Genomic DNA, 19,694 nt, shown 5'->3' on the forward strand with positions numbered 1-19,694 from the left:
TGATGTGTGTGGAGGTGCAGGTGAATTTGTGATGGATATGGAAGTATCCCTTGGGGCCTTGGAGAGAAGTAAGGGGGAAGGTGTGGGCGCAAGTTTTGCATTTCTTGCGGTTGCAAGGGAAGGTGCCGGGATTGGACCATAGCAACACGACGGTTGGAGGAAGAACGTATATCCACATTAAACTGCATCTGCCATGTGTCTGTCCACTCACCTCACCTGTCCAGGTTACCCTGTAATCTCCTAACATCCTCCTCATGTTTCACCCTGCCATCCAGCTTTGTATCATCAGCAAATTTGCTAATGTTACTATTAATACCATCTTCTATATCATTAACATATAATGTAAGAATCGTTAGCCTACTAACTGTTTCCCAATTTCACTCAAGACATTTGACTCTAACTTTTGATTAGTTCCCCTTGTCTGAGACTCCTTTAACTGAACTATTTCCCTGGAACAACAATTCCATTTAACGCCTTCAGAATCTTGTACTCATTGGATGTGGAGGTGCCGGTGTTAGACTGGGGTGGACAAGGTCAGAAGTCACACGCCTCCAGGTTTCATCATATGGTCTGAGTCTTCTGCTCCTCAGCAATTGATTGCTTGGTAAGTCCACTCCCACAATGTACTCCTTCACTCACGCCATTGCTGATGCAGCTTGTCCTTCCTCACTCTTCCCACGGCCAATCAGAAAGTGTCCAGTCTTTTCATTACCTGACTGGACAACAGCAGACTATTTCTTGTTATTTCCTCCTTTCCCCATGAGGGAATGGAAGAGCATGAAAAGTATCATCGTATTTATGGAATGGCCCCATCAGTGTTTGTGTCCTAGAGCAGGGTCTTAGTGATTCACTCCTGATGACCATGGGACAGCTCGGAAACTTGAAGCAGGACTGTTCCTTCTGATTCCACAATGTTCGTTAGAGAGGCTGGTCATGATCCAAGCCCGTGCCCTCCCCACCTTGCTCCTTCTTAAACCCCACCTCCACCCTCAGCCCCTATCAGTATGGCCAACAGCCTGATGCTGCTTGGCTTGCTGTGTTCTTCCAGAATGCCTGTTTGTCTACTTTGGATCCCAGCATCTTTAGTTTTTTTTTTGTCTCTAACCAGCTTGGAATCTATTTCTCTGCAAGCCCTCGAGTAAGAAACACTTGATTAGGTTGGGAAGGGCCTGGTCATTAAGGGGAATGTTTTCCCAAATGTTGGTGGAGTCACTGTTTGAAAGGACAGATCAGCCAGTTTAAAAAGATGACACGTGAATATGAACCTAAGGTGTTGGAATGTACATGGCTCTGGACCCTGAGCTGTGATCAGGTTACAATAACTCTCTTTCAGCCAGTACAGATAGGATGATCTGAATGGCATCTTCCCCAACTTCATTTTTCCCTGTTTATGTGGCAAAATGGTTTAGAATTCTGTCTTTTCTCCCCCGATATCCTGATACTTGGTCCAAATGTAGAAATCCTTGCTAAGCTATTCTCAACTATTCGTATTGACTACTCCAAAACTACTCTCCACATGACATCCGTAGCATTGAGAAAATCATTGCTCACCAATAAAGTGACCTCTTCATCTTTCATATATATTCCTGACAGCTTGAGATGACAGGACTGGGAGAAAAAATTGGATGTAAAACACATCCAAATGTTTAGCTTTTTCACAGGGTGAATGGCAGTGAAATAGAATTCCCTGCTTAAACTTTCTATAAAATATATCCAATTTGAGCTCTCCCATGGGTGACTTGGTATGTGCTACCTTGGGAAAATGCTTTAATACATGAGTGAAGAATGGGTCAGGAGAGCGACAGACTCCCGGAATCTGCTACACATTCAGTTGCTTGTTTGGAGATTTCTGATATACGCTCAGAGATTTATTAATGGTTCACATGTTCAGGACTGGCTGCAATTTCCACATCACCACTCCACTCCAAATCCGTGGTTTGGAGAAATGAAAATCTAAGAAGCCATAATAACAATAAATTAACCTTTGCCTGAGTGAGGCAACGGGGATGATTGTGGCCATGTTATTCCTCTTCTCTTTCATTAATCCATAGAAAAGGTCTCCATGTAAAATTGAAATATTATTAAGTACAGGTAGGTACCATGTGAGACATACTATTTCATCCATTACTGCAGCGTACTTCAGCTCATTGTACAATCCAACACTTCCTTAAACATCCACACTTTCTGCCTCCATCTTTTCAATATTAGGTGCAGAATTTCAAACTGTTTGATCAGATTGTAAAAGAGATGTGCTCAGTTTCAGTTCCTCATTCTGCTCCATGTTCCTCAACACTCTTACCCATCGAAATGACCTCCCCTTCCACCTTGACAGGTCCAACTGACCCTCAGCACCTACAGCTGGTTTTTGTATGAATGCTCTCACAGAGTGTGGGTGTTGTTGCCTAGGCCAGCACTTGTTATCCAGCCCGAATTGCCCTTGAACTGAAAGGGTTGTTCAGAGGGCAGTTAATTGTCAATCATGTTACGGTGGGCCAGGAGATACAAAGAGGCTGATAACAACCAGATGGTCACCATAGGCCCATTACTGAGCCTAGCTTTATAGACCAGGGGATGGGGTGGTGTAGTGTTAATGTTGATGTTGGTGGTACAGAACCACAGGCTAATGTTCTGGGGATATGGGTTTGAATCCTATCATGGCAGAAGATGAAATGTGAATTCAGTTCAAAGTTTGTCTAATAGTAACTACTTAACCATGTGTCAACTTTTATAAACTCCCATTTGGTTCACTAATGTACCTTTAGGGAAGGAAATCTGCCATCCTCACTGATCTGGCATAATCCTGACTCCAGACCTACAGCAATGCAATTGACTCTTGACTGAGCTTTGATGTGGCCCTTAGCAGGTTATTCAGTTTAAGGATGACGAAGGTGAGCGACAAATGCAAGTCTTGCAGGTGAGGCCCACATCCCATACAGGAACAAAAGATAAGGTTCAGGCCTATCTGCAGGATAAAAGGCTGCACATCTGCAGAAATACTCATCTTTTGCAGGTGACTTTATTTCCTGGAATTGAGAAGAAGGGAAGATGATTGAATTGAACCTTATAAAATTCTTAAGGGATACGGAGATGTTAAGAAAATGTTACTCAACTCAGAAATTTAGAATGCAGGGTCACTGTCTTACTTTGGGCTGAAGACTGAGTTTTGAGGAGAAATGCTGTCACTCAGAAATTGGTGAATGTTTGGAATTCTCGACCCCAGATACTGTGGAGGCTGTTCCAGCCTGATGTCAGTAGAGTTTCACTCACTCAGGGGGTTATGGGGATAGTGTCGGAAGGTGACGATGAGTTGGAAGATCAGCCAAATGACACATTCTGAATGGGGTGCAGCAGAATGGCCCAAGTCCAGCTCCTAATTCTATTCCTTTTTTATTTTCAACTGTTTTCTGAACTTCCGTCCAGGTTTCCAGCACTGGAATTGTCATTTTTTTTTCTCTGACAGTTCTTTAACCTAATTCTTTATCAAACAGCCATGGGTAAGAAGGAAGATAAGATCTTCAGAGATTGTGCAGATGCCTTGGAGTCTGGGGCCAACGTGAGCGGGATTTACACAATCCACATTGAGAACATGACGGAGCATCGGAAGGTAAGTAATTCCATGTCTCCTCCTGCTCAGTCTCCATGCTAGCACAGGCCCTTCAATAACATGTTACTTTCTGTCACATTCTGAGGGTGTTATTATTGTCTTGGTTGGTAGTTCCACTCTTTGTCCTTCAAAACATTCCAATCTCAAATAAAGTTACCCCTACATCGTTTTACTGGTCATAAATGCACAGCCCCCCAACCCTTCAAAAATGCCCTGGAGCCCACAGGGTTTGAAGGTGACTCTTCAGAACACAAGAAAATTCTCCAGAGCAATGAAAGCATTAAAATGTAATCCATGGAAAAGAAACGACCCCCTGACAGTTAAAATTAATTCAGGCCATGTCCCATTGAGGGGCTATCATCAATGGACTTGTCAGGTGACCAATGGTGAGCTTGTTGGGGGGGGGTGGGGGCAGTTAGTATAGAAAGATTAGATTAGATTACTTAAAGTGTGGAAACAGGCCCTTCGGCCCAACAAGTCCACACTGACCCTCTGAAGAGCAACCCACCCAGATCCATTCCCCTGCATCTAACACTATGGGCAATTTAGCATGGCCAATTCACCAAACCTGCATGTTTTTAGACTGTGGGAGGAAACCTGAGCACCCAGAGGAAACCCACGCAGACATGGGGAGAATGTGCAAACTCCACACAGACAGACAGTCACCCAAGGCTGGAATCAAACCTGGGACCCTGGTGCTGTGAGGCAGCAGTGCTAACCACTGAGCCACCATGCCACCCTAACACAGACCCAGAAAATGCAAACCCCAATGCTATAGCTGGTCACTGTGTGGATTGAACCCATGACCTTGCCATTATCAGCGCCACAGTCTAATCATCTGAGCTAACCAAGCCAACCATGTGATTACACCACCAGGGACATGACCAACTGAAGTTGGCATGGTGTATGGACAAGAGTAGAGTTGAAAACTAGAGATGGGCTGGACTTTGAGGGATTTACCCTTCATTGACTTTTTCTGAATGGGGTTTGTTCCAGGCACTCACAGAAGGAGGGCAAGATCCCATATCCTGCTCTTGGCTCTTGGCCATTGACCCCTGGTTTACTGAATGTGCTTCTCAATAATGCCGGGAGGAGCCGGTGTTAAAGTTAAAAACCATACAACACCAGGTTATAGCTACCTGAAGAAGGAGCAGCACTCTGAAGGCTTGTCCTTCCAAATAAGCCTGTTGGACTAGAACCTGGTGCCATGTGATTTTTAACCTTCTCCAGTAAGTCTCTGCTTTTAAGTTTTGGTTCCAGTAACCAGAGGTTTCCCTGGTTTTGATCGATAGCAAGTCAGTCACTAGATGCTCATCATTGCTCAGATATTAGAAGAAGATGAGATCACACTACGATCGCGCGCCAGAGGCTCCCGTGATGTTCCATGTGAGTTTGCTGAAATTGCATTGAAATCTGTGTAAAAGCAAAACACAGCAAATGCTGGAAATCTGAAACAAAGCACAGAGAGCTGGAGAAACTCACAGCATGTGTAGAGTGAGAAACAGAGTTAATGTTGTGAGTCTGGTCAGTCTCTTCTTCCTTTTTAAGGCAGAGTCAGAGACAGTCAATGAGGAAAAACCTGTCTGTGAACGCAGATTTCATCATAAGATATAGGAGCAGAATTAGGCCGTTCGGCCCATCAAGTCTGCTCCGCCATTCAGTCATGTTTGATATGTTTCTCAACCCCATTTGCCTGCATTCTGTCTGTAACCCTTGCTCCCCTTACTAATCAAGAACCTATCCATCTCTGTCTGAAATACATTGGCTTCCATAGCCCTCTGCAGCAATGAGTTCCACAGATTCCCCACCCTCTGGCTGAAGCAATCCCTCCTCAATCCCTCCCTTCAGTCTGAGGCTGTGCCCTCCGATCTTAGTCTCTCCTACTGTTTGAAACATCTTAGAACATAGAACAGTGCAGCACAGGAACCAGCCCTTTGGCCCACCATGTTGTGCCAAACATGAGGCCAAATTAAATGAATTCTTTCTGCCTGCCCTGGGTTTATATCCCTTCATCCTTTGCATGTCCGTGTGTTTATCTAAAAGTCCCTTAAACACTCCTATCATATCTGCCTCCACCACCACTCCTGGCAGCGTGTTCCACACTCCTACCCCTCTCTGTGCAAGAAACTTGCCCCTCACAGCTCCTTTGAACTTTTCCTCTCTCACCTTAAATGTTTGCCCCCTAGTTTTAGACATTTCAACTCTCTGAAAAAGATTCTGACTGTCAACCCTATCTAGTAACTTTACAGACTTCTATCAAGTCTCCCCTCAGCCTCCGCTGCTCCAGAGAAAACAATCCAAGTTTTTCAAGCATCTCCTTGTAGCTCATACCCTCTAATCCAGGCAGTATCCTGGTAAACCTCTTCCACATCCTCTCCAAAGCCTCCACACCCTTCCCATAATGTGGCAACCAGAATTTGACACAATATTCCAAGTGTGGCCTAACCAAAGTCTTATAAAGCTGCACCATGACATCCTGACTCTTGTACTCAATTCCCCGACCAATAAAGGCAGCATGCCGTACACCTTCTTTACCACCCTGTCTCCTTGTGGGGCCACTTTCAGGGAGTAATGGACTTGAACCCCAAGATCCCTCTGTACATCAATGCTATTCAGGGTCCTGCCATTAACTGTATACTTTTCCTTAATATTTGATCTCCTAAAGTGCAGCATCTCGCGCTTACCTGGATTAAACTCAAGTGCAGCATCTCGCGCTTACCTGGATTAAACTCCACCTGCCATTTCTCTGCCCATATCTGCAGCTGATCTATGTCCTGCTGTATCCTTTGATAACCAAAACTCCACCGATTTTTGCATCCTTTATTCCCATTCTCTGCCTTCAGCCAGTCAGCTAATTCTCTATGCATGCCAGAACCTTGCCCCTAACCAAATGGACTGTATTCTCGTTTAAGCAGCCTCCTATGCATTTCCTTCTGTAAAGGCCTTTCTGAAAATCCAAAAAGATTATATCCACTGGCCCTCCTTTATCTAACTTGCTCATGACCTCCTCAAAGAATTTAAACAGATTTCTCAGGCATGACCCATGTAGTGATTGGAACCAGGTGGACCTCACTGACTATGAGGTCATTGATTGGGGTTGTTAACCTGGGCCAATCAGGAAAGCCCTGGATGACCAATCTCCTCCGTTGAGGACTGACTCTGAATTGGCTGGCCACAGTAAATAAAGGGTGATCTGGTGACAGGACCTAGCCTCTGTGCAGTTATTTCAACCTGCAATGATGAAGCCATGATGACTCAGCCCTACTTTACCAATAACTTTCAATAACTCCTCAATCTCATAATGAACTTGAAAATCTTACCAAGGTCAGGCTAACTGACCTATAGTTCCCTATTTTCTGTATCCTTCCCTTCTTAAACAGGGGTGTTACATTAGCCATTTTCCAGTCCTCTGGCACCCTCTGACTCCAGTGATTCCTGAAAAATCACCACCAACGCCTCTACAGTCTCCTCAGCTGTCACCTTCAGAACTCTGGGCTATAGTTCATCCAGTCCAGGTGATTTGCCACCTTCAGACTTTGCAGCTTCCCCAGTATCTTCTCCATAGAGATGGTTATTACACTCCCCTCTTTCCCTGACTCTCTTGAAGTTTGGTAGGGTTGCTGGTGTCTTCTACTGTGGAAACTGATTCAGAGCACCTGTTCGGTTCCTCCACTATTTCTTTGTTTCCTGTTACTACTTTTCCAGCCTCATTGTCCAGTGGTCCAACATTCACTCTTACCTCTCTCTTTCCATTTAGATATCTAAAATACTCTTGCAATTTTCTTTTATAGTACGGCCTAGCTTATTCTCATGTTTCATCTTCTCCCCCTTTATTGCTTATTTTCTTTCTGATATCCTGACTACTGCTGGGAGGCCTGTACATAATTCCCATCAGGTTCTTTTATCCTTTGTGGTTTCTCAATTCTACCTGTACAGATTCTACACCTCCTAACTTTATTTCACTTCTTGCTGTTGGTTTAATTTCATTTCTTACGACAAGGCAACCCTGCCCCCTCTGCCCATCCATGTGTCCTTTCAGTAGGACATGTATCCTTGGATATTTAGTTCCCCAGCCCTGTGATACTCAAATCACCATACTGGCCAATTTCACCCTGCGTTACCAGCTCAGTTACCTTGTTTCATACACTGTGTGCATTTAATTACCCAACCCTCAGTCCTGTGTTGACTGTCCCCCTTCTCACAGTTGTGCCCTTATCTGCTGTACCTGACCCTTTCCATACTCTCAATCCTATTATGTGTTCTGTGTTTAATAAACTCTGCTGAGTTCTCCCCCCACCCCCTCTAACATTTTCCATGTAACTGAACACCCCTATCTCACACAATTTAGTTTAAAGCCCTATCCACAACCCTCACTATGCAAATGGCCAGGACTGTGGTCCCAGTATGATTCAGGTGGAGCCCATCCCATTGGCATAGCCCCAGTACTGGTGATGATGCCCCATGAAACATTTTATGATCAAAGACTTTATCCGGCACTAGGAAAATCACACTCAGTCTCGAAATGTTAACTGTGTTTCTCTCACCCTCGATATCTGTGGATATGGAATGTGGCTGTTTTGGGGTCAAACACAGGGAAACTTATTCATTGATTTGCTGGATGTAGGTTTGCTCGCTGAGCTGGAAGGTTCATTTCCAGACATTTTGTTACCTTACTAGGTAACATCTTCAGTGGGCCTCAGGCGAAGCAATGCTGAAAATTCCTGCTTTCTATTTATGTGTTTGGGTTTCTTTGGTTGGTGATGTCATTTCCTGTGGTGAAGTCACTTCCTGTTCTTTTTCTCAGAGGGTGGTAGATGGGGTCTAACTCAATGTGTTTGTTGATAGAATTCCGGTTGGAATGCCATGCTTCTAGGAATTCTCGAGCGTGTCTTTGTTTGGCTTGTCCTAGGATGGATGTGTTGTCCCAGTCAAAGTGGTATCCTTCCTTATCTGTATGTAAGGATACTAGTGAGAGTGGGTCATGTCTTTTTGTGGTTAGTTTATGTTCATGTGGCTGGTGGCTAATTTTCTGCCTGTTTGTCCAAGGTAGTGTTTGTTCCAGTCCTTACACTGCATTTTGTAAATGACATTAGTTTTTGATTTGCTTTCTGAGACTCAAATGTTTCCTCTAGAATTGTAAATAGTTACAGCCAGTGCTGTTTTAAAGCCTAAACGAGGCTGGAAAACATGCATGGATAAAAATACAACACAGGATTAACTTTGAGTGACAGTGGTTATGCTGCTAAATTAGTCATTCAGAGGTCAGGACTGATGATCTCAGAGATATAAGTTCAAACCCCATTGTAGCTGTTGGAATTGTATTATGAAATAAAGAGAGTGATTTGGTTCCAGGAAGCCATTCAGCCTGGAAATCTGGGAGACAAAGGTAATGTCACTTACAGAGACTATGAAACTACCTGATTGTTGCAAAAAGACATTGGTTTCCCATGAGGGAATGAAAACCCTTCATCAACTGGTCTGACCCATGTGTGCCTCCGAATCCACAAAGACCCTGTTTATTCAGAAACAAATTAGTTATCTACTCAAGTAACAACAAAATACTGCTGATGCTGGAAATCTGAAACAAAAACAAATTGCTAGAGAAACTCAGCAGTTCTGGCAGCGTCTGTGGAGAGCAAAACAGCATTACTGTTTTGAGTCCAGTATGACTCTTATTCAGATTTTCTCTGATAGCCAGCTCCTATGTTTTGTTCAGAAGGGTGACTCACCGTCACTATCACGCTGACAATAAATACTGCCCTTACCAATGACACCCATATCCCAGGAATGAACTGGAATAAAGGTTCATTGGGAATTCACTTTAGCCCATTGATTCATGAAGCAAAATAGTAGAGAGAAATTGAGATTTCTACAGCAATAAGGTGCTTTGTTATTCTGTAAGATTGAATACAATACAAAACAGCGCAGGAACAGGCTGTTCGGCCAACCAAGCCTGTACTGATTCCTAATCTCTGTACAGACCTGCTACTTAATGTCCATGCGTGGTTTCTGTCATTTTGCTTGCCTCCTATGCTTGTGTTTATCAAGATACACTTTACATGTTGATAAAGTGCCCCATCACCTCCACTGGCAATGTGTACCAGGCACCACCCCACTCTGTGAAAATGTTTCCCCACACCTCTCCCCTAAACCTTCCCCTCTCTCCTTAAACCTGTGCCCTCGTATAGTGGACCTTTCCACCCTGGGGAAAAGCCTCTGACTATCCACCCTATCTATGCCTCTCAGAATTTTGAAAACCTCTTTCAGGTCGCTCCGTCTTTCCAGTGAAAACATTCTGAGTTTATCCAAACTCTCCACATACCTAAAACCCGCCAGACAGGCAACATTCTGGTCAACTTTCTCTGCACCCTCTCCAAAGTATCCACATCCTGCTGGTTGTGTGGTGTCCAGAACTGTGGGCAATGTTCCAAATGTGGCATCACTAAAATTTTATACAATTCTAACATAACTTATCAACTTTTATATTTGATATCGCGGCTGATGAAGGCAAGTGTGCTGTATGCCATCTTGATTACTCTGGGCAGGAGGTTTGGTAGAGCCCTATGGGAGGGTTTAAATTAGTTTGGCGGTGGATGGGAACCGGAGCTATGGATCAGAGGATGGGGTAGCTGGTGAACAGGCAGACATAGTGTGTAGAGATTCTCTGAGGATGGATGGACAGTTGATAGTGTAGTCAGTGAGATGGGCTGAAGTGTGTCTATTTTAACGCAAGAAGTATCAGGAATAAGGCTGATGAACATAGAGCATGGATCAGTACTTGCAGCTACGATGTTGTGCGGAGACTTGGATAACACAGGGGCAGGAATGGTTGCTGATGTTCTGGAGTTTAGATATTTCAAAAGGAAAAGGGGTGAAGTAAAAAAAGTTGGGGAGCGGCATTGCTAATCAGGGATAGTATAACAACTGCAGAAGGGGAGGGCATCAAAGAGTGTTTGTCTACAGAGTTAGTATGGGTGGAAGTCAGAAACAGAAAAGAGCAGTCACTTTACTGCGAGTTTTCTACAGGCCCCCCAATAGCAACAGACACAGAGGAGCAGATTGGGAGACAGCTTTTGGAAAGGTGCAGAAGTACAGAGTTGTTATCATGGGTGACTTCAACTTCCCTAATATTGATTGGATGGAGCACACATTTTCAGGCGTGTCCAGGAAGGATTCCTGACTCAATATGTAGATAGGCCAACTCGAGGGGAGGCCATATTGGATTTGGTGCTTGGCAACGAACCAGATCAGGTGTCAGATCTCTCAGTGGGAGAGCATTTCAGTGATAGTGATCACAACCCACTGACCTTTACTAAACTCATGGACAGGGATAGGAGCAGACACAATGGAAAAATATTTAATTGTGGCAGGGGAAAGTTAAATGCTATTAGGCAGGAACTGTGGAGCATAAATTTGGAACAGATATTCTTGGAAATGCATGACAGAAATGTAGAGGTTGTTCAGAGAGCACTTGCTGCGAGTGCTGAATCGGTTTGACCCACTGAGGCAGGGAAGGAGTAGTAGGGTGAAGGATCCTTGGACAACAAGAGATGCAGAATATCCAGTCAAGAGGAACAAGGAAGCTTACTTAAGGTTGAGGAAGTAAGGATCAAACAGGGCTTTAGAGGATTACAAGGTAGCCAGGAAGAAACTGAAGAATGGACTCAGGAGAGCTAGAAGGGGGCATGAAAAAGCCTTGGCAGTTAAGACCAAGGGAAACACTAAGGCATTCTACACTTATGTGAGGAACAAACGGATGGCCAGAGGGAGGGTAAGGCCAATCAGGGATAATGGAGAGAACATGTGCCTGGAGTCGGAAGAGGTAGAAGAGGTCCTTAATGAATACTGAGAGGGATCTTGTCAATTGTGAAACAGGCTGAAATGCGTGAACAGGTTGATGTCAAGAAGGATGATGTTCTGAACATTTTGAAAAGCATGAGGATAGATAAGTCCCCTGGGCCAGACGAGATATACCCAAAGTTACTAGAGGAAGCAAGGGAAGAGATTGCTGCACCTTTGGTGATGATCTTTGCATCCTCACTGTCTACTGGAAAAGTGCCAGATGATTAGAGGGTGGCAAATGTTATTGCCTTGTTCAAGAAAAGGAACAGGGATAACCCTGGAAATACAGACCAGTCAGTCTATGTCAATGGTGGGCAAATTATTGGAGAGGATTGTGAGAGACAGGATTTATGATTATTTGGAAAAGCATAGTTTGATTAGAGATAGTCAGCATGGCTTTGTGAGGGGCAGGTATGCCTCACAAACCTTATTGAATTTTTTGAGGATGTAACAAAACACATTGATGAAGGTGAAGCAGTAGACATGGCATAAATGGATTTTAGCAAGGCATTAAATAGGGTTCTCCATGGTAGGATCATTCAGAAAGTAAGGCGGCATGGGATAATGGGAAATTTGGCTGTTTAGATACAGAATTGGCAGGCCCATAGAAGACAGAGGGTGGAAGTTGATGGAAAGTATTCAACCTGGAGTGGTGTTCCGCAGGGATCTGTTCTGGGACCTCTGCTCTTTGTGATTTTTATGAATGACTTGGATGTGGGTTAGTAAGTTTGCCGATGACACGAGGTCGGTGGAGTTGTGGATAGTGTGGAGGGCTGTTGTAGGTTACAATGGGACATTCACAGGATGTAGAACTGGGCTGAGAAGTGGCAGATGGAGTTCAACCTGGAAAAGTGTGAAGTAATTCATTTTGGAAGGTTGAATTTGAATGCAGATTCCAGGGTTAAAGACAGGATTCTTGGCACTGTGGAGGAACAGAGGGATCTTGGGGTCCACATCCATAGGTCCCTCAAAGTTGATAGCGTTGTTAAGAAGGCATACAGTGTGTTGACTTTCATTAGCAGGGGGTTTGAGTTTAAAAGCCACAAGGTAGTGCTGCAGCTTTATGTAGCCCTGGTGAGACGACAGTTGGAATATTGTGTTCAGTTCTGCTCGCCTCATTATAGGAAGGATGTAGAAGCTTTAGAGAGGATACAGAGGAGATTTACCAGGATGCTGCCTGGACTAGAGGGCATGTCTTACGAAGAAAGTTTAAGGCAACTAGGGCAGGATTAAGCTGTCTCTGGCATTAAGTTGCCTGGCATTGCCTGCTCATTATATTCAGTGGCTTTTTGAGCCCTCCATTTAAACAGCTGACATTCCAATGCCATTGAGCTTTGCACTCATGTGACTATGTACAGTGTCGGTTTTCCCTCTTTCTCTCGGCAGGTTTACTGTGACATGGAGACCAGTGGTGGGGGCTGGACTGTTATACAGAGGAGAGTGAATGGCAGCACAGACTTTCAGAGGAACTGGAGGGAGTATAAAATGGTGAGTAAAACACTTGCTAAGTTTGAGCATCCTTCACAAGCTGGGGACATCTGCAAGTGCTTACAACTACTGATGTATTTTTGTGACATGCAGTCACTCTTGAGATGGGTGTTACTTATTTGTTTTTGGAATTCAACTCTTTTGTCCATGTTTGAACCAAGGCTCCAATGAGGTGAGGAGCTGAGTGGCCCTGGGGGAATCCAAACTGGGCGTCTCTGAGCAGGTTATTGCTGAGCAGGTGCTGCTTGATAGTGCTGTTGATGACACCTTTATTATGACACGGGGTAAACCCCTCATAGAATCCGCTGAGTCCTAAGAGTCGAATCACCTCTTTCTTTGAGGTTGGCTGTGGAAATTCCTCGATGGCCTTCGTCTTTGCATTCCATGGGGTCAACCTTCAATGACCGATGTTATGTCCCAAGAACGTCACCTCTGCTTTCGCAAATTCAGTTTTAAGTTTATCACTGGTTTTGCTTCTCATAGTTGTTCAAAGAGCTCTGCCAACTGTACCATGTGATCTTTCCAGGACTTACTAAAAATCACTACATCGTCCAAATAGACTGCAAAGTTTGTTCATCCAGCCGCACCTCTGTTCATGAGTCTTTGGAATGTGGCGGGTGCGTTCTTCATTCCAAAGGGCATCACTTTAAACAGATATAGCCCATTTGGGGTTACAAATGTAGAAATTTCTTTCGCCAACTCTGATAAAGTTACCTGCCAGTAACCTCGCATTAAGTCCAACTTGGTGATGGAACTGGCTTGTCTGATTTTCTCGATACAGTCCTCCAATCTCAGAATTGGATCTAAGTCCAATTTTGTAATGACGCTGACCTTCCGATAATCCACGCAGAATCATTGGGTCCCATCCGGTTTGGGAACTAAGATGATCAGCGAACTCTACTCGCTCTGGCTTGGTTAGATGATGTTCTCATCGAGCATGGCCTCCACCTCCTTCTGGACCTGTCTGGTTTTGAAAGGATTAAGCCAATAGGGAAGTTGTTTTATCAGAACAGTATTCCTTACGTTACTTCATGTACAATAGCATTAGTCCTCCCCATCTGATTCTTACATATGTCCTTATACTGCTGTAACAAATCTTTCAACTGTGTTCTATGCTCCTGAGACAGATAGTTTACTAGCCTATCCCACTCCTCAAGGACATCTTCATTTTTTAATATATTTTGAGGCACATCAAAATCCACATCATCTGGATTTGATGCCTCACTCTGCGGAGCAGTAACTAACACCTGTTTCTCCAGTTCTTTCTCTCCAGTATAATGCAGTTTCAACATGTTCACAAGACATACCCGAGACCTTTTTTCCTGTCTGACATCTTTACTAGTTAGTTCAGCTGACTCAACTTCTTCTCAGTTTGATAGGGACCACTAAACTGACCTTTGAAGGGATCTCCTATCACTGGTAACAGTAATAACATGTCATCCCCTCAGGAAAACGTCCAAGTCTCAGAGATTTTATCTTCCACCTGCTTCACTCTATGCTGTGCCCTATTCAGGTGCTGTTTAGCTAACTCATCCTACTCGATCTAATCTCTCCCTCACCTCCGATACATAATCTAAGTGTGAGATCTCCAACATTGGTCCTGTCAATTTTTCTTTAATTATTTTCAAAGGGCCTCTCACTTCATGCCTGAAAATTAACTCAAAGGGAGTGAACTGAATAGATTTGTTCGGGACATCTCTAATGGCAAACAATACAAATGGGATACCTTTATCCCAATCATTCGGGTAATCCTGACAGTATGCTCTCAACATGGTCTTCAAGATCTGATGCCACCTTTCTAAAGATGGATAAGTACTTGGGACTACGATGTTGTGGCCATAACAGAGACGTGGGTCTCACAGGGGCAGGAATGGTTGCTTGATATTCCAGGGTTTAGAACATTTAGAAAGAACAGGGAGGGAGGATCCAAGATGGCGGCGACCCAGCAAGTCTGAGTCTATAGTGCTCCTCCCAAGACTTGGGCAAAGTAGTCCACCCTCCTCCTCCACCCTCACCAAATCACCGAAAATAGGTTTTACTTAATGTAATTAGTTGTTCAGTACTGAATTTAAACAATCTAATCTCCTGTAAAAATGACTAAAGGGAAGGGAGCCTGCAGTTCTCAGCAGGCAGGAACCCCTCCCCCACCGTCTCCAGCTGCAGCTGAGGCGTCCGCAGCCGCCCCGGGGGACTTACCTACGATGGCGAGCCTCGTGGAAATAATCTCCAAACTTGGCGCAAAGATCGACGCCTTCATCGAAGAGTCCCGGAGCTGATGGGACTCACTCTCGGCCGTGCTACAAAAGCAAGACCGCGACATCAAGGAAATCAAGCGCCAAGTCGGAGGGGCGGAGCTAAAGGCCGCGACTTCCGAGACTCCAGCAGAATCGCCCGTGGATCGGGTCCGGACTCTCGAACAGCGAGTCTGGAGCTTAGAGAATCACATTGACCTCCTTGAGAATCGAGGTCGTCGAAAAAATATTTGTTTGCTGGGCCTTCCCGAACAGGAAGAGGAAGGCCAGCTTAGAGCGTTTCTCGAATAGTGGCTTCCACAGCTTTTAAATCTGGATGCTGGAGCAGGCCAGGTAAGGGTGGAATGGGCCTACTAGGTTGCAATACGCGGGCCCGGCTCGAACCAGCGCCCACGCCCAGTCCTGTTCCGGCTGCAGAGCTATAAGAAGAGGCTGATGCTCTTAGAAGCTTCCAGAAATCTTGGGAAAGATTCTCAAGCCATGATTTATAAAGGATCCAAGATTATGTTATTCCAGGACTTTTCCCCAGCTCCGGTCCAAAAGAGGAAGGTGTTTGATGAAGTGAAGAAGTGTTTAAGGGACTTAAATATTCAGTACTCCTTGTGCTACCCAGCAACGCTATGCTTTAACCATGAAGGGTCCGTGTATAACTTCAGATCGCCGGAAAAGGCAAAGGAATTTTTGGACTCTCTTAGATAAATTGTAAGAGTTAATTGATGTTGTTTTGCTCTCCCCCCACCCCGGTTTACACCCCCCCCCTTTTTTTAATATTAATCCCTTTCATTACCTTACTGTTTAATATTATCTTCGGGGGGTGGGGAGAGGGATTTATTTATTTGTTCTCTACTTAGCGATTTTCTTCCCCCCCTCCTTTTTTAAATATATATATATATAGGCCGGGGGGGTCTGGTTAATGTAGGTGGGGGGGAGGTGGTTACCTTATCCTATTTTATCTCTGTTTTAGGAGCGGTGTTGTTTTCCCCTGTTATTTTGTATTATTATATTTAATTATTACTTGTTGAGACTGTGTAATTTTATAGTTATATATGTTTATACATGGTATTAACATTACTAAATATATCCAAGTGTTGGTGTGGGTAGGAGGTGGAGGAGTAGGGTGCTCACTGTTAATTCTAGCTCTGTAGTATATTTGAATTTACTTCATCCTATCATGGGGTGCCTGGGTCAAGGGTGGGGCACTGGTTGGTAGAGGATATGATGGGCTTTTGGAAAGGAAGTGATGCCCCCGGGAACAAGGGGGAAAATCTCCATTTAAATATGTTTTTTTTATTTAGAAATAGATTTTTATTATATCGATGTGATTGTATTAAAGAGCCTTTATTTGTGTGAATTTTATATGCTCTATGCTCGGGATGTTCTGGATAAGGTTTCCCCTCCCGAGGGGTCTCGGACTTGCCCAGTGATTATGGTTGGTCAGTCGGTTAAGTGGTGCACCTGGAATGTCAAGGGGAGTAATTCACCAGTCAAAAGGAAGAAAAGATTAGCAAATCTAAAGAAAGAAAGGGTCGATATAGCTCTCCTACAGGAGACACACTTATTGGATAAAGAAGACTTGAAATTACGACAGGGTGGATTTGATCAGGCCTTTTTTTCTTCCTTCAGCTCAAAAAGTAGGGGAGTTGTTATTCTTATTTGGAAGAATTTCCCTTCCAAAATCCTAAACCAGATAAAAGACGAATCTGGACGATATATTCTGATTAAAGCCCTTATAAATGGAGAGGAATATGGGATCTTAAATCTGTATTGTCCCCCGGCACATCCTTTTAAATTTATAACGGAAGCCTTCTCAAAATCGATGGCTCTTGGTGCCCGTCATACAATTATAGGGGGAGATTTTAATTGTATTGTGGATCCAGAAATAGATAGGATTCCCAAGAGTACTGCAGGAGTATCTCCCAGATCTAGACAATTGGTGGATCTGACCAAAGAATTAGGACTAGTAGATGTATGGAGATGCCTTCATCCACAGGGCAGAGATTTTTCTTTTTGCTCCAATCCACATAAATGTCATACCAGAATCGATATGTTTTTTGCCCCCTCGATTTTTAAAAATTCCATATCATCCTGTAAAATAGGTAGTATAGCAATTGCCGATCACGCTGCTGTATATATGGAAATCAAGGCGAGGAACACTGAGACATTCCCCTGGCATTGGCGTATGGACCCCTTTCTGATGAAAGATAGTAAATTTGTAAAGTACTTCTCTTTAAAACTTTTTTAGAAATTAATTCAGGTACGGCTAGCAACCCATCAATGATGTGGGAGACCATCAAAGCTTACGCATGAGGTTTGATCATTTCGACCCAGAAAAAATTAAAGGGAGAACAACAGCATCTGCTCGAAGCTCTCTTAAAAGCGACTGAAACAACATACACTGACAGACCTTCTATTATCAAATTTAAAAAGGACTATGGCCCTTAGGACATCTCTAAACACCATGCTTACCCAAACGGCTAAGAGGGAAATATTATTTGCAAAACAAAGGTTATATGAATTTGGCGATAAACCTGGTAGATATTTAACATTTCTCGCAAAGAAAAAGAAGGTCCCTCAAACTATCCCGTCTATGAAGGAAAGTGCGGGTATTCTGACTCATGATCATAAAAGGATTAACGCAATCTTTAGAAAATTTTATTCTGATTTATATAAATCGCAGGATTGCGAAGGCAGGACTAGGAGGATGCAGTCATTTTTTAAAAACCTGACCTTTCCGGACCTAACTCCAGAACAGGTATCGGTCTCGAATGTTCTCCTAACAATCCAAGAAATACTTGACGCAATCAGGCAACTTCAGAGCGGTATGGCGCCCGGCCCAGATGGCTTTCAAGCTGAATTGTATAAAGAATTTACAGGAATATTGGCTGGTCCACTTATGGACATGTATAACTATTCATACAGTCAGGGTTGTCTCCCGCCTTCGCTGAAAGAGGCGAATATCTCTCTTATCCTCAAAAAAAGAAAAGGACCCAGAAGACTGCGCATCTTACAGACCAATATCCTTGCTAAATGTAGATTTTAAAATCCTCTCTAAAACGTTAGCATTGAGGCTAGAAAGGGTATTGCCACTAGAAAGGGTATTGCTCATTCCTGAAGAAGGGCCTGTGCCCAAAACGTCGAATCTCCTGTTCCCTGGATGCTGCCTGACCTGCTGTGCTGTTCCAGCAATAAAGTTTCAACTTTGATCTCCAGCATCTGCAGACCTCACTTTCTCCTATTGCCACATATCATAAAGGAGGATCAGACGGGGTTTATTAAGGGCCATAGATCATCCAATAATGTTAGAAGGGTTTTGAATGTGATTCAAGCCTGCCATCAGGGAAAGATACCAGGAGTAATAGTCTCATTAGACGCGGAAAAGGCATTCGACAGGGTTGTATGGTCATATTTGTTTCACACATTGGAAAGGTTTGGCGTTGGAAAGGTGTTTACCAAATGGGTCTGAACACTGTATAGTGAGCAGTTGTGATTACCAATGGATTAGACTCGGATAGCTTCAGTGTGGATAAGGTCTGCCGTCAGGGATGTCCTTTTTTGCCATGGCTATTTACACTAATAATCAAGTCACTAGCAGAAGCTATACAGGCTGATCCTAATATAACGGCCCCGAGGATTGGTACAGGTAAACATAAAATTACCCGTTATGCAGATGATGTTCTTCTATTTCTCAGTAATCCTTTGATGTCCGTGCTTCGCTTAATCCATTTATTAATACATTTAGCGTATTTTCAGGCTATAAAATTAATTTCTTAAAATCGGAGGATATGCCAATGGGTGGCCTTGCCAGTATATCCAACTTATTGGACGGACCCCACTTTCCCTTTCGGTGGTCCCTGGAGGGTTTCTTATATTTAGGCATATTTCTTACCCCAAGTATTTGGTCAGTTATAGAAGGCTAACTTTGTGCATTTACTAGAAAGGATAAGGCAGGACCTCCAGCGATGGGGAGACCTTCCAATTTCCTGGCTAGGTAGAATAGCACTAATTAAACAGAATGTCCTGCCCCATCTCCTATACTCTATGAGAAAGCTTCTGGTGATGCTGCCAAGGCTGGCTCTACGTAAATTATATGGCTGGTTGGGTTCCTTTATCTGGAATCATAGACGGCCCCTCATTAAGCTGAAGAAGCTACAGCTTCCACAGGCAAGGGGAGGATTGGATTTCCCAGATTTTAGGAAATATCAGTTAAGTTCCCTCATAAGTTACATAGTTGATTGGGTCTTGTCTGATCCGCAATTAATCTGGCTGGACATCGAGGCTTCTCAAGTAAAATGCCCACTTATTAACCTTTTATTTTCAGACAAGAGGAAAATCATTACAGATCAATGTAAAAACCCTATAATACTAAACACAATTAAAGCTTGGAGTATAATGCGGCAAAATGAGGGCAACTCACATAAAACATCCCCCTATGCACCGATAGTGGGAGCATGGGGATTCCAACCGGGGTTTACAGATGCCACTTTTAAACTCTGGAGATCCAGGGGTAT

At 43.8% G+C, this 19,694-nt stretch overlaps 1 protein-coding gene across 1 annotated transcript in view; it reads left to right on the forward strand.

The window, feature by feature from the left end:
* The window catches only part of angpt4 (angiopoietin 4), a 125,321-nt gene that overhangs the window by 87,298 nt on the left and 18,329 nt on the right, over nt 1-19,694 (forward strand). The window contains exons 5-6 of the mRNA XM_043709991.1: nt 3,489-3,604; nt 12,833-12,934. Coding sequence (XP_043565926.1) covers nt 3,489-3,604; nt 12,833-12,934 — 218 coding nt within the window. The remainder of the gene's footprint in view (nt 1-3,488; nt 3,605-12,832; nt 12,935-19,694) is intronic.

Source organism: Chiloscyllium plagiosum, chromosome 20 (assembly GCF_004010195.1).
Source record: "Chiloscyllium plagiosum isolate BGI_BamShark_2017 chromosome 20, ASM401019v2, whole genome shotgun sequence".
Classification (NCBI taxonomy): domain Eukaryota; kingdom Metazoa; phylum Chordata; class Chondrichthyes; order Orectolobiformes; family Hemiscylliidae; genus Chiloscyllium; species Chiloscyllium plagiosum.